The sequence below is a fragment of the Urocampus carinirostris genome, chromosome 7, assembly GCF_059441175.1.
Source record: "Urocampus carinirostris isolate Australia breed hairy pipefish chromosome 7, RoL_Ucar_1.0, whole genome shotgun sequence".
Classification (NCBI taxonomy): domain Eukaryota; kingdom Metazoa; phylum Chordata; class Actinopteri; order Syngnathiformes; family Syngnathidae; genus Urocampus; species Urocampus carinirostris.
The window spans coordinates 14,344,894-14,359,828 of NC_142355.1; the positions used below are offsets into that span (position 1 = coordinate 14,344,894).

The 14,935-nt window shown below is 41.3% G+C and overlaps 1 protein-coding gene across 1 annotated transcript in view; it reads left to right on the top strand.

Moving 5' to 3' along the window:
• Nucleotides 1-13,658: 13,658 nt before the first annotated feature.
• Nucleotides 13,659-14,935, top strand: part of pclob (piccolo presynaptic cytomatrix protein b) — a 70,504-nt gene continuing 69,227 nt past the window's right edge. Inside the window, exon 1 of the mRNA XM_088339833.1 lies at nt 13,659-14,582. Coding sequence (XP_088195959.1) covers nt 13,659-14,582 — 924 coding nt within the window. The remainder of the gene's footprint in view (nt 14,583-14,935) is intronic.

A 14,935-nucleotide genomic window follows, 5' to 3' on the forward strand; every position in this document is an offset into this window, starting at 1 on the left:
TAACCCAGACCTGACTTTAAGTCCTGCGATTGAAACTGAATGGTTTTTTTTTTGGTTTGAACAAATTTATTGACACTAATAACAGAAAACAATCATGACAATCTCAACAGCAATTAAGCACATTCACAATATTATATTTCAGTATGACGTTTTTAACAGCAAACACAATGTGAGGTTTGAACAACCCTTCTGGAAAAACTTAATAGCAATCAAGCATATTCACAATTTCATTATATAACATCTTTGTTAGTGTCAATAGATCCGTCCAGGCCATTTTTTTTTTTTTTTTGGTCTGAACAAATTCATTGACACCAACAACAGAAAACAATCATGAGAATCTCAACAGCAATTAAGCACATTCACAATATTATATTTCAATATGACGTTTTTAACAGCAAACACAATGTGAGGTTTGAACAACCCTTCTCGAAAATCTTAATAGCAAACTGAATGTCCTTCATTAAAGTCCAAAGTCCATAAAATCACAGCCGGCAAAATGAACAGAAAATGATACCGGTGCTTAAGGTTTGATGCAGACCTGCAGAGTCTGGGTCCCGTTGAAAGTAATCCAAGGAAAAAAGTGTATATTTCCAAAGGTAAGGGTGGGAAAAATATATATCCACTATTGTCCGCCGCCTCCACAAACACGTCTCACCCTTACTCCACTTCCCGTCAGCCCGTGTTTGTTTATGCCCCTTCTTTCTCATTCGCCTGTGCAAAACACATCAGAATAAGTGTCCAAAATAAATACAAATAAATACTTTACTAAAATATACAGTTGCAAATACATATTATACATGGTTACACATATTTACAAAGAAAGACGGTACACCGAGAGTTTTCAAAGCTTTAATAATAATAATATAACTTTCATCCCAAACGGTGCCTGTGACAGGGCAGTTATGGTAGCAACACGCTAGCAACACGCTAGCAACACGCTCGCAACGCAGTAAACGGGTCTGTTAAAAAAACATACTGCACTTGTAAAAATCGCGGTAAACCGTCCTCATCTTCCTCCTCAGAACTGAAGCAATCAAAGTCGTCTTCCTCAGTGCCGGAAAGAAACTTTGTCATATAGATGTCGTCCCACGCTCCCGCAGTCGGACTCGCGCAGTCACTGTCGCTGGAACTTTCATCCAGTCCTGATTCTGTGCCCTCCTCTCCGTCACGCAGCAGACTGGCTTTTCGGAACCCGTTGGTGATGGTGGATTTTTTTATGCTGCCCCACGCTGCCAGGATCCGCTGGCAGACTTGCAAAAAAGTTGCCTTTCGCATGCGGCCAGTTTTAGTGAAAGATTTCTCGCCGCTAGTCAAGCCAAGAAGTTGCAGTCTTCCTCGGCGCATATATTTCACCGGTCTAAATCTTACCTTTTGTACTCGAGCGCTGCTGGCGGCCGTTAAAGAAATTACATATATTGGCCGCATCACTGAATAAGCCGCAGGGTTGAAAGTTTGGGGAAAAAGTAGCGGCTTATAGTCCGGAATTTACGGTAGTACAATATTATGATGGTGCTTTATTTGTCTAACAGTTTTTTGAAGACTTAAGGATTGTCTCTCACACTTGAAACGCGTGAAAGGAAAATCATGTCAAAGGCTTACAAACGAACTGGTCAAATACTTTCAGACACACTGGTTAAAGGTTTGCGTTCGTATACACTGGTCAAATATGCTCACTTACACTATTGAATGGCCCCATCAACCTGCGTCAGGAGCTTCCACACATTTGTTTAAACACTTTCAGACACCATATTTAATTTTTGCATTCATATACAATGATCAAATACGCTCACTCATACTACTGAAATGAGGGCAGCACGGCGGCGCAGTGGTTAGCGCGTGTGCGGCACAGTTCTAAGGTCTTGGGAACCTCCTGTGTGGGTTCAAATCCAGCTACCGGATTTACTGTGCAGAGTTTGTATGTTCTCCCCGTGCTTGCGTGGGTTTCCTCCGGGCACTCCGGTTTCCTCCCACATTCCAAAGACATGCATTTCAGGTGGATTGGCCGGTCCAAATTGTCCTTAGGTGTGAATGAGCAAGCGAGTTGTCTGTCCCTGTGTGCCCTGTGATTGGCTGGCAACCAGTTCAGGGTGCCCCCTGCCCACTGCCCGATGATTGCTGGGATGGGATAAGCGGTGCAGCTAATGAGATGAGAGATGAGATACTACTGAAATGTAAAAAGCTTACACCTATACATGTCAAACGCTTCCAAAAACACTGGTGATCATTTGCTTAAGTGAGACTGGTTTGTTTACAGTACTGAGATGTGTAGATAGATGGTGGTAAATTATATTCATAAACATGTGGACCACTTTCACACACGCTGGTGAAATGTTTGTGTTCATGAAGAAAACATTTCACCAGCTTGTGATAAAGCTTTTTACATGTGCTTCGTTTCATTCTTATGCAGGGTTGGGTAGGGTTACTTTAACTGGGTTACTTTCAATTACTTTTGGATTACTCCAATACCAAATATGCTAATAAAAGACAAAAGCAACTAAATATGAATAAAACTATGACTCACAACACGTGGTAAGCTTTCTCTCCTGGCTTTGATCTCTTTGATCGCTGGCAAAACTAACATAAAATGCGACAGAAACAAAATGAAAATAAATCCAAACAGCTTGCCAACATCATTTTTGCCGTACCATGTATCCCGTTACTCCCCAAGCCTGCACAAAATTTAGTAATTGTATTCATATTTAGTTTCTTTTGTCTTTTATTAGCATATTTGCTATTGGAGTAATCCAAAAGTAATTGAAAGTAATCAAGTTAAAGTAACCCTACCCAACCCTGTTCTTATCTATGAGAGCATTCAAGGTGTAAGTGTGAGAGCCAATCGTGGATATGGCCCAGACGGCACCTCATATTATTGTGGGCATTTTTCATATAGACATATATTCAAATCATGACGTACGAATAAAACACTCCCCTTTTCAAGAATCAGGCCACAGACACGCGAAAGCTGCTTTTCAAAAGGCTTTTGGTTTCATCACGTGAGTCACGTGGAGTCAAAAATGTGCACGTTCCCTTTAATTTCCCTGACCGTGCGTTGTGATCACCTGTCAGATGGGACGCATGCGCGCTGCACTCTCTCTCACTCTCCTCTCGGATGATGTTGCTGATCATCACTCCCTCCATCCGCCGCGTCCCCCTTTCCCCTCGCCCCTGTTTACCAGACACGCACACGGCGAGCACATCGCAGAGCGGGATGACTTCACGGATCTCGTGTCACTGAAGGTATTCTCTCGCCAATATTGTCCTCCAAACGTCCTCGTTTGGCTTGCCATTTGACATTGTCGCCGCGCGGGGTGAGGGATGCTGCAGGGTGGGAGGAGAGGAGCGGGTAACCCTCCCTCCTCTCCTCCTCCGTCTTCTTATCCAAACCGCGCACAGAATAACAGGGCTTCCCTCCTCCTCCTCGGCTCGTAAGGTTATATTCTGTTTTGAAACGAAATAAGTGTAGCTTCCGGGCAAGGGCGCGGGTACAAACAAGAGGAGGATGACTCCGATCTCTATCGGTCACGCTCCACTATCACGCTCCAGCATTTAATCTTAAGGTTGTAATGTGAATTTTATGATCGCCTGCATCCTCACATGTGATGAGATATGGAAAAAAGGGTTTGTGGGTTCTATGTAAGACATGTGCTGCAATTCAATTCTATGCCCTCATCATGATTGCATGATGCTAGATCAGGGGTGGGCAAATCACGGCCTGCGGACTGCATCCGTTCCCTAGTCAGGTTTCTGAAACCAGCCCGCCAAATTGAAATATTGAAAATGCTAATATATCTCATCTCATCTCATTAGCTGCACTGCTTATCCTCAGTAGGGTCGCGGGGGTGCTGGAGCCCATCCCAGCAATCATCAGGCAGTGGGCAGGGGACACCCTGAACTGGTTGCCAGCCAATCGCAGGGCACACAGGGACAGACAACTCACTCGCTCATTCACACCTAGGGACCATTTGGACCGGCCAATCCACCGGAAATGCATGTCTTTGGAGTGTGGGAGAAAACTGGAGTGCCCGGAGAAAACCCACGCAAGCACGGGGAGAACATACAAACTCCGCACAGGAAGTCCGGTAGCTGGATTTGAACCCACACTGAGGTTCCCAAGACCTTAGAACTGTGCCACACACGCGCTAATCACTGTGCCGCCGTGCTGCTCATGCTAATATATATGAAACAGTAAAAAGAGTACTCCTGATAAAAATGTGTTGATTTTGTGCCCTGTTTCCCAGACTACAAGGCGCAAATAAAAACCGCAAATTGGCCAGAAAATTTAAAGTGTGCCGTATAAATAAAATTGGTAATGCATACAGTATTTGTGTGTGTGTGACTACACAAGGTTTTACAGTACCTGTATTCGCTGACTAAAATCGCACTACATTGTATGCTATGGGAATCAAACCCAAGTCATGGTGGTGAGAGCGCCGACACTTACCAATTGACCATTAGTGTTATAAATTATATATAAAAAAGTAATGCCTAATGGTACAGAGGTTCAGGGTTCAAGTCCAGCTACCGCAGCCTCCCTGTGAGGAGTTTGCACGTTCTCCCCGTGTCTGCGTGGGTTTTCCCTGGGCACTCCGGTTTCCTCCCACATTCCAAAAACATGCACGTCAGGCTAATTGGCCGGTCCAAATTGTCCCTAGGTGTGAATGAGTTGAGTGAGTGTCTGTGTGCCCTGCCACTGGCTGGCAACCAGTTCAGGGTGTCCCCTGCCCATTGCCTGAGTATAGCTGGGATGGGCCCCAGCAACCAGTGACACTACTGGGGATAAGCAGTGCAGTTAATGGATGGATGGAAGGTAATGCCTTTTCATATAGACTCAATTAATAAACTCAATTATCAACTCAACTCCTCATCAGATACACCAAAGAGCAGCTTCGCTCTCTCCTGCTTTTTTGGCATTTATTTATAACTTTCAGGGCGGCTGTCTTTTTTTTCCTCTCCATTCTACGAAACATCTGTTTCTGGCACTGTGAGTAGAAATAGAGTGGTAACGAGATACAATTGAATGGCTTTCCATTTGACATTTGTATGGTGCTTACTTTACAGTGCTCTCACTGCAGCAACCCAGGTTCGATTCCTGATACATATAAAGTTAAGCGATTTTAGTAAGCAATATTTTTCGACTGATGGATCATTGCATTAAATTATATGTAAGAGTGAAATATGTGCAATAGTTATTAATGTATATATACAGTAGGTCTTACTGAAGTTTTAAATCCATGTGCTTTATATTTCAGTGCACCTTATATCTGAAAAATAGATGACAAAAGACTTTTGGGGGGTGCCCCTTATACCCCGGTACGCTGTATAGTAGGAAAAATATGGCAGCAATAACATGTATTACGCCTATAGCCAAATTTAAATAGCGGCTCCATTTTTCTGTACTTGCTATTTTTTCATGTATTTTATGTTATTTATCGTTATATTTATCAAATTTAATGCAAATCCACTTTTTAGCTAGCTCTGTTGCATTTTCAATGCATATTGAATTAAGTCAAGTCAAGTCAAGTCATTTTTATTTGTATAGCCCTTAATCACAATAAGTCTCTAAGGGCTTCACAGATTAGTACACTATGTTACACAGACTATTTTTCAGCCGACAAGAAGAGTAGGTTATTATTCATATGCAATGGAGTAGAAGTGAGTTTTAAGTTTAGATTTAAACATTTCCACTGAGGTTGCAGATCGGATCTCAGGGGGAAGAGCATTCCACAGCACCGGTGCCCGGATGGAGAACGCTCTCGAACCAGCAGAACACTTCTTTGCTCTCGGGATCACCAGAAGACCGGCACTCTCAGATCGTAGGCTTCGGACCGGGACATAGGGGCAAATAAGATCTGAAAGATAAGAGGGAGCAAGTCCATGTATGATTTTGTACAATACTAAGAGAACCTTGAAGTCACATCTTTGGCTAACTGGGAGCCAGTGCAAGTTAGCCAAAATCGGTGTTATGTGATCGTACTTTTTTGTCCTAGTTAAAAGCCTCGCTGCGGCATTTTGTACTAGCTGAAGAGACTTGATTCTGGACTTCGGGAGACCGGAGAGTAGTGCATTACAGTAATCGAGACGGGAGGTAACAAATGCATGAATTATAGTTTCCGCATCAGACTGAGACAGTATTGAACGGATTTTGGCAATGTTACGAAGATGGAAGAAAGCGGTTCTAGTAATTTTCTTTACATGCATCTCAAAGGTTAGATCAGGGTCAAATATGACACCTAAATTTTTAACTGAGTCACTCTGTGTGATGTGACATTTGTCAATGTTCACAGCAGTTTTTGAGAATAAGTCACGGCATTTAGATGGACCAATGACTAACATTTCGGTCTTTTCAGAGTTAAGACGCAAGAAATTGAGTGACATCCACTCTTTTATCTCAGTGAGGCAGGCCTCCAAATTTCCACAGTTTAGTGTGGAAGATTCCTCCAACGGAAGATAGAGTTGAGTGTCGTCTGCGTAGCAGTGGAAGCTGATATTGTACTTGCGAATAATGTCACCTAATGGAAGCATGTAAATGTTGAAAAGAAGGGGGCCAAGCACTGAACCCTGCGGAACACCGCAGGTAACATTAAAGGGCTCAGATGTCATTTCACCATATTTAACACAGTGCGTCCTATCTGAGAGGTAGGATCTGAACCACGAGAGGACGGTTCCTGAGAGACCAATCCATTTTTCCAACCGTTCTAGTAGGATATTGTGGTGCACTGTGTCAAAAGCAGCACTAAGATCCAGCAGCAGCAAAAGTGATGAAGCGCCAGAATCCATTGACATTAGGAGATCATTTGTTACCTTGATCAGAACTGTCTCAGTAGAGTGGTTAGCCCTGAATCCTGATTGCATGGATTCAAAAAGGTTATTCTCGGATATGAAAGCATTCAGCTGCTGTGCCACTTCTTTTTCGAGTACTTTAGAGAGGAAAGGTAGGTTTGACACAGGTCTGTAATTACTTAATATTTCTGGATCAAGGTTGGGTCGTTTCAGTGTGGGTTTAATAACGACTTAAAAGCTGCTGGAACTACACCTGAGGAGAGTGATATGTTTATAATATTTAGAACTGAAGGTCCAAGGACGCCAAAAAGACTTTTAATAAGTGAACCTGGGAGCGGGTCGAACTGGCAAGTTGTCGGTTTGGCCGCATTTACCACCTGTTTGAGATCATCAAGTGACAGTTCACTAAAACCGGCCATTTTCCCAAGGCAGCCACCCTGTCGTGCATCTGTAAATTTCAGTCCTTTAATATGTGTGGTATTAATAATTTCTTTAGCAATTTCTTCCTGTATGCATTGAATCTTCTTAGTAAAGAAGACCATTAAGTCCTGAGCAGAGTGTGTCGAACTATCTGCGATAGTCTGTTGCCTTGTAAGCGATTCTACAGTGTCAAAAAGGGCTTTGGGGTTGTTCTTTTGAGACGCAATCACCTTCGAAAGGTAGGCCGAGTTAGCAGAGGCAAGGGCCGCTTTATACTTTAACAAGCTGTCACACCAGGTTTGATGGAAAACCTCAAGCTTGGTAGTGCGCCATTTTCTTTCCAATTTCCTGCATTCTTGTTTAAGGGTTCTAGTTTCATCAGTAAACCAAGGTGTGCGTCTTTTAGGACGTGATTTTAGTTTTATGGGCGCTATGGAATCCAGCACACTAGTCAGGGTGGTATTGAACTCATTCATGAGTGAGTCAATCGAGCCATTGTATGTAGGAAAGGACGCAACTGCTCCAGGAAGGAGTTCAAAGAGCTCAGAAACTGTGCCAGTGCTTATATTGCGTCCGCTAAATACTTCAGCTTTTTTAACACTACACTTAGCTAGCACCTCAAATGTAACTAAATAATGATCCGAGATAACGGTAGTACACGGTAACACCATAATGTTTGAGGTTAAAACTCCTCGAGTCAGAATCAAGTCTAGCGTGTTCCCATTTTTATGGGTTGGCAAATCAACCAGTTGATTAAAGCCAAATGCATCAATTAGAGACCTAAACGCAATAGTAAGTGAATTGAGTGGGGAGTTCATATGAATGTTAAAGTCTCCCATAATTATAATTTTGTCTGCATATGTTACTAGTTCAGACAAAAGTTCAGCAAATTCGTCTAAGAAAGTTGTGTATGGCCCAGGTGCGCGATAGATAGTTATTACATGAATTGACAATAGAGAGGACCGCATCACAAGAGCCTCAAACGCCTTGTAATTATTAGAGGTACGTGGATTAAATTTGAGCGATTTTTCAGAAATTAGCGCAACACCACCACCCCTTTTCAACGTGCGTGCTATATGGCTACTCTCGTAGTCTGGGGGAGAAGCATAATTTAGCGCTACGTACTCATCCGGGCGTAACCAAGTTTCACACAGACCCATACAGTTAAGTTTATAATCACGAATAATGTTATCAACAAGTAAAGCTTTTGGAGCAAGCGATCTAATATTTAACAGACCAAATTTCAGCTTTGCTGAATCATTTGACTTAGCTGAACTCTTTGTAGTCTTTGTCGAAATCTTCAAAAGCTGCCGCTCTTGTGGCTTTTCGTGTGGGTTGTCCGGCGAGGGATGTATGGTGGAATTAGTTACATCCTCGCGTCCTTCCTCGCGTCCATCTTGCTGCTTAGACTTCGCACGCTTCACACATCTACCTGCACGGCAACCACGCTTCTGTTTTCTGTCCTTACGGCGCCGTTGCCGTCGTTTATTAAGCGGAATAGCCGTCCACAAGGATGCCGGGTCTCTTTGAAGTTCGCTCGGTATATCATAGGCGGTATAAAAAGTGCCCGAAAAGTCGAAATTTAGACGCCCACCCAACCGAATAAGTTTGTCCCTACTGTAAGTATTTTTTGCCACACATGTGTCCAAAAGTGAAAGCAAAAAAGACAAGAGAACGGCAATAAATAGAAGATTAGCTGGAGAGCAACGAGCCGCAAGCATGTATCCATGCGCCGCAATGTTGGAATTAGAATGAAATGTTCAGAAGAAGGAACGTAATATACTACTTTGCTTAATCCTTAGTGTTTCAAAACCAATTTGAAACGGTGATGAAATAAAATATAGAAAAAGAAAAAAAAGAAATATACCATGTATATTTAGATGTCTGCATGTTTATTTACCCACAAATACTTGTTTATTTAGTTTTCTAAAAAGACCAGCTGTATCTCAATTATTTTCATATTTTTGCAAAAATCGAATATTTGCAGTGACAAAGTGCAAAAATACATGCTATGTCTCTTTGAAATAGGAGCGAAATTTTCCTCATGTAGTATCCAGCAGGGTTGGGTAGGGTTACTTTGACTGGATTACTTTCAATTACTTTTGGATTACTCCAATACCAAATATGCTAATAAAAGACAAAAGCAACTAAATATGAATAAAATTATGACTCACAACACGTGGTAAGCTTTCTCTCCTGGCTTTGATCTCTTTGATCTCCAGCAAAACTAACATAAAATGCTACAGAAACAAATTGAAAATAAATCCAAACAGCTTGCCAACATCATTTTTGCCATTCCATGTTTTCCGTTACTCCCCAAGCCTGCACAAAATTTAGTAATTTTATTCATATTTAGTTTCTTTTGTCTTTTATTAGCATATTTGGTATTGGAGTAATCCAAAAGTAATTGAAAGTAATCCAGTTAAGGTAACCCTACCCAACCCTGGTAGCGAGGTAACGTAATCGAGACTTTATGGGCAGATACAAAATCAAATTAATCTTTTTTTTGTCCTCCTGCCCCTTTTGCCAAATTTTTGAACCCAATATGGCCGTCCATTGAAAAAGTTGGCCCACCCATGTGCTAGATGTTCCAATTGTTCATTTCAGGAGTCCCAGTGCAAATCGCACCCCGTTGCATCGGTTCTGTTGCACCCTAGCAACTCAGTGCCAGGCTGGATCTCTACCGACTAGTAGATATACGCGCACACTCAAATCGAACATTAGTGGTGTGTGTTTGTGTAGAACTAATCACGTGTTACGTAACGGCATGAGTGCACAATGAGTAATTGTCGACGTCTGTCAAGGCAGCGTGAGTAGTTTGTGGGCTCTTGCTTATGTTTGTTGCAGTGAGTACTGAAATTGGAGGAATGACTTGTCAAATTGTGGTGAATGTGGTTGTGGTCTTCATCATTCATTAAAACTCATTTGTCCCTCACAGCCAGGAAAAATGTGATTAAGATTTTCCAAGCTCAACAATCAGCATAGAGGTAGTCTTGATGCAAGAAGCCCAGTTTTTAGAATGTTCTTTATTGTCATTGATGACAACAAAGTGAACATTGTTTGCAACAAGATTAGACATGACACTCCAGGGTAAAGACTTGGAAGTGAAAAATAAGCTAGAAAATAGAATGACATCGTAAATAGGCAATTATATTTACAAGGTAACGCTTTGTGACTGTTTTGAGTTGTAAGTGCATCACAATAACAAGCGATTTAAAACAGTGCATAGTAATAATAGTACAATGAAAAGTAGTATGATACAATTTAGCAGGAACAAAATTCCCAAATAAGTCGACAAATTATATATGAACACCCGTTTATTCAATATTTTTCACAGTCTTGCATACTAGTTTAGGGTGGTGATGACCCTGGGGGAGAAATTATGAGCCTGTAAGTCTTTGATTTAAGAGGACTACTAGAGGGTAACAGATAAAAGATGTAGTGGTCGGGGTGGAAGGTGTCCTTTATAATGTTGTTGGTCCTGTTGTCTCATATCCAGTTGGCAATGTCCTTCAGATGGAGTATGGTGAAGCTGAGTTTGTCATATACAGACGCTGCTCTACTTACGAATGAGATCGTTCGTAAGTTGAATTTGTTCGTAAGTTGCTTCACTGGTATATTTTGTATGTGTAAGGTTTATATAAGTATGTTCAAGGCTTGTGTAAGTCACCTGTATTGTTTTGACATTAAAAATAAACATTTAATAAAATAATATGCTCTATAAAGATAAATAAAGTTGAATTTAACTTACTTTTGAAAGATGGGCTTTAAGACGTCTCCTCCGTGGTAAAAATGGCCGAAAAAAAGCGTTCCGACCATTTTCTCTACCGCATCAAGCTTTCTTATTCCATTTTCATTTCAAAAGAAACGGCTCGCCTCTTCTTAACTCTTTACACCAACCATATTGAATGGATGCACAGGATATTAAAGAATAGAAATGTCAAAGTACATAGTGCGCTGGAGATAGTGTAGATATAGACAGTATACAGAATGTTTACACACAAACTAGGAAGAGGGAGCATATTTTTTTACTTCCGGGTGGATGCTGAGTGACCTTTCACAGCGCCAAACGCCGGTAGCGACGGAAAGAAGCACTTCAGTAATGTCCTGTACTATGAAAAAGTGCACACAATACAAAATCTAACATACAGTAATGTCCGGATATTTTTCGATACCCCCTAAAATCTTTCGTATCTACCGTTTTATGTAAGTTGAATGTTCATGAGTAGGTGAGCGTCTGTATTTACAATCTACTAAAAATCTTTCATTTGCTTTTTTGGTGCCATACTGGTGCTTACAAGTCACCTGATTTCTGGGTTTGTGACATTCACAAATGCAACTCTGTTGAGATTTTTGAAACTTGATGCAGGAAACTCTTCACTGAAAGACACTTTTTAAGATCTAGGTTGTGAAGTAATGAAAAAAAGAAAACAAAATTATTTTCTATTTCCGATACGTCAAAGTCAAGTACGAGAGAAGGTTTTTATACGGTCCCTAAGATGATCTTGATTCATTGTTGTATTGTACACCAAGAGTTGTTCTTTATTTCTTTTTTAATGTAATTTACTTCTCCTCGAAAAAAAAATTGGGTTTTGGTTGATAGACTTTTGCTTTTTATTTTATTTCATTTCATTCCAATAATGTGTTTTATAATCTAGTCAAAGATATAAAATTTTCATTATTTTTTTTATTTTTGGAAGTAAATTTAGCCCACTTTTGCTTACTGAAACCAAAGGCTTCTGATAATGCTGGCTTCTTTGGTTTAATGTTCATGTTGTGGGGAATTTATAATGCAATAAAGTAAGCTATTTAGCTTGTTGAAAACTGAAAATTATTGACAGAGGCAAATGTAAATATTGCTTCATTTAACTGATTATATTGAAATATATTTTTTAGGTTTTAAGTAGGTACAATTAGGTTTACTAGACTTTATGTGTCATTTTAAATACATTCGACATTCAATCGGTCCGTATTTCAGCTTGCAGCCATTCTTTTATTTGGACCTCTGTCCATTTGACTTTGACACCCCTGATTTAGTTTCATTATGATTCCACTCAGCAATGGTAACTTCAAAACAGACTGCCAATATTAAAGTGCCATTTTTATGTAATGATGTCTTAAAAATACCCATGCATTTATTTGTTCAATTTGTCACATAACCTGATTGGTAATTAATGTGTTAAACAAAGGCACAAAGAAGTCTTCAGTCTCATCTAACTTGTTTTTTCTAACTCTTACCTCAAACACTTTGAAGTCTTAACTGGGACTTTCCATTATTCCTGAATGCCGCGTTGGCACTGAGATGTAATTTTCAGGTGACAACAGGTGACAACATGGCAATGACAAACATGGGATTCATGCTCTTTAACTCACAATACACAATATTAATCCAAACAAACAACAAAGTTTAGATTCGTATAAGATTGATTTACATTAGGTTGAGAACACAAGTGCAGCATTGAAGTGAAAATGTCAAAAAGGATGTTGACATTATCAAACGACATCAAACAATGAACAAACAAGGACCGAAAAAAGACAGAAATATTAACATAGTGAACCCTCGATTATTTCCAAAAAGAACCTGGGCAAAATCTGTGAAGTAGAAAACTTTAATTTTTAATTAAAATAATCAGGCAATTTAAGAGTTTATTATGCATTGAAACCAAAGAAAACCCCTTTTTACAGGTCCAAACATTAGTTTAACAAATAAAAGTAGTGTGTACGGTACCTGAAAACATAATCTTTTTAAAAACATTTTACCAGTTTACCTATTTTCTTGGGGACTGTGTATCTCATCAGCATGCAGAATGCATGATAAAAATTAATGAAGCAACGAGACCGTGAAAGGGGATCTGCGTTCTAGTGAGGAATAATGTACCTGTACTCTAAACTGGAAATGAAAAAAACCTGGACCAGACATGAGCACCCAAGCGAACGTATTGGTGCATGTATGAAACCAGGTTCATAAACACTGGTGGACAAAAAAACAACAAAAAAAACCACACCTACTAACACGTAAAGCAAAACAACACTAACATCAAAGCAAGTATTAGAGAATAATGGGTTTTCCAATATGTGCTTTCGTTTCAACATTCATATTTTCATTTTCTCAACATGCTTCAAAATGCACTGATACAGAGAAGAGAGTGCTTTTAATTTACTTACCTTCCATTATCCCTCCTTGTTATCTTGTTCCCTGTCAACCCTGATGTCTCCCCTCCCCCCCCATCCTACTCAGGAAGTCTCATTTAGAGACCGAACCAGAGGAAAGTCCAGGGAGCAGCAGTAGCAGCAGCAGCGGGGCGGTAGATGCTCCCTCCCTTGCGCCAACTCCAGCGCCCCCCCAGGCTGGAGTGCCAGGAGAGGTAACAGACAGCGGGTCCTGCTCTGACTCAGACGCTTCTGTAGACTCCACTTCCTACACAGAAGACGAGAAAGACGAGGAGGAAGATCCAGACATGTTTTCCTCCAGATTTCTCAGTGGGACGAACCCGCTTAGTGCAGTGTCCTCTGCTGTCAACAAGTTTGGTCTGTTTGGCGATGACACAGATGGGGATAAGAACCAGAAGAGCGGAGAGCAGCACCCAGCTGCGGACTCTAGTAAAGTCCAGCCTCAACAGAAAGCAGCCCCGAAAGCCACCCAGGGCGCACCGGTGCAGAAGGGCCAGCCCCAGGCAAAACAAGGACCGCCACAGCCTCATGGGAATGGACAGGCAGGACCGCTAAAACCGCCTGAAGGTAAACCCAAAGAATTACCGGCACAAGGCACATCAAAGACTGGAGGTTTGCCGCAGATTCTTAAAGATGTACCTCGAACGGGGGACAAAAGTGCAAGAGTCCAAGGTCAGCAGATGCAACAACAGGGGTCTCCAAAATTGTCACAGCAACAACCTGGGCCAGGGAAACTTGCACCACAATCAGTGCAGCCTAAACCATCGCCACAACAGCAGTCGTCCGCTAAACCATCCCAGCAAAAAACAGAACCACCTAGACCTTCTCCACAACAGCAGGTTTCCTCAAAACCTTTGCATCAACAAGGCTCAACTAGAACTTCCTCGCAACAGCAGGGCATCTCTAAACCACCCCAGCAACAACAGGGCTCTCCGAAACCATCCCAGCAAAACTCCCAGCCAAGTAAACCCTCTCCACAACAGCAAAGCACCCCCAAGCCCGCCCAACAACAGGCCTCGTCCAAGGGGGGCGCACCACAGGGCCCGAAAGGACCAACCTCGACGGAGCTCACTCAAGGGGCAACAGTTTGTCCCGTTTGCCGCACAACCAAACTCAATATGCATACCAAGGAAGCACCAAACCATAAAAGGTGCACGCAATGCAAAACGCAAGTGTGCAACATGTGTGGCTTTAGCCCTCCCGACGCTGATGTAAGTAATTTCTACTTGTGACTCATACTAATCCTCAATTACTTTTAAGACAATTAAGAAGTTCATTCAATTATAGAGTTTTCCAGCTTTAACTGAGATATATTGAGAGATTTCATTAGGGAAAGCCCTCATGTAGGTTTTAGATCAGGGGATGTTGTATTTGTGGCCTCTACAGCCCTTTGAAACGCTGTGATTGAAGGCTATACAGATAAATGTGACTTCACTTGAAAGCAATTGAACAGCACATTTGACCCCAAAAGTCACAAGGAGTTACAATCACAACTCAGAGACATCTAAAAATGATTACTAGATTAGTCATTGAGCCTCACTTTACATAGTACATTTTCAACCGG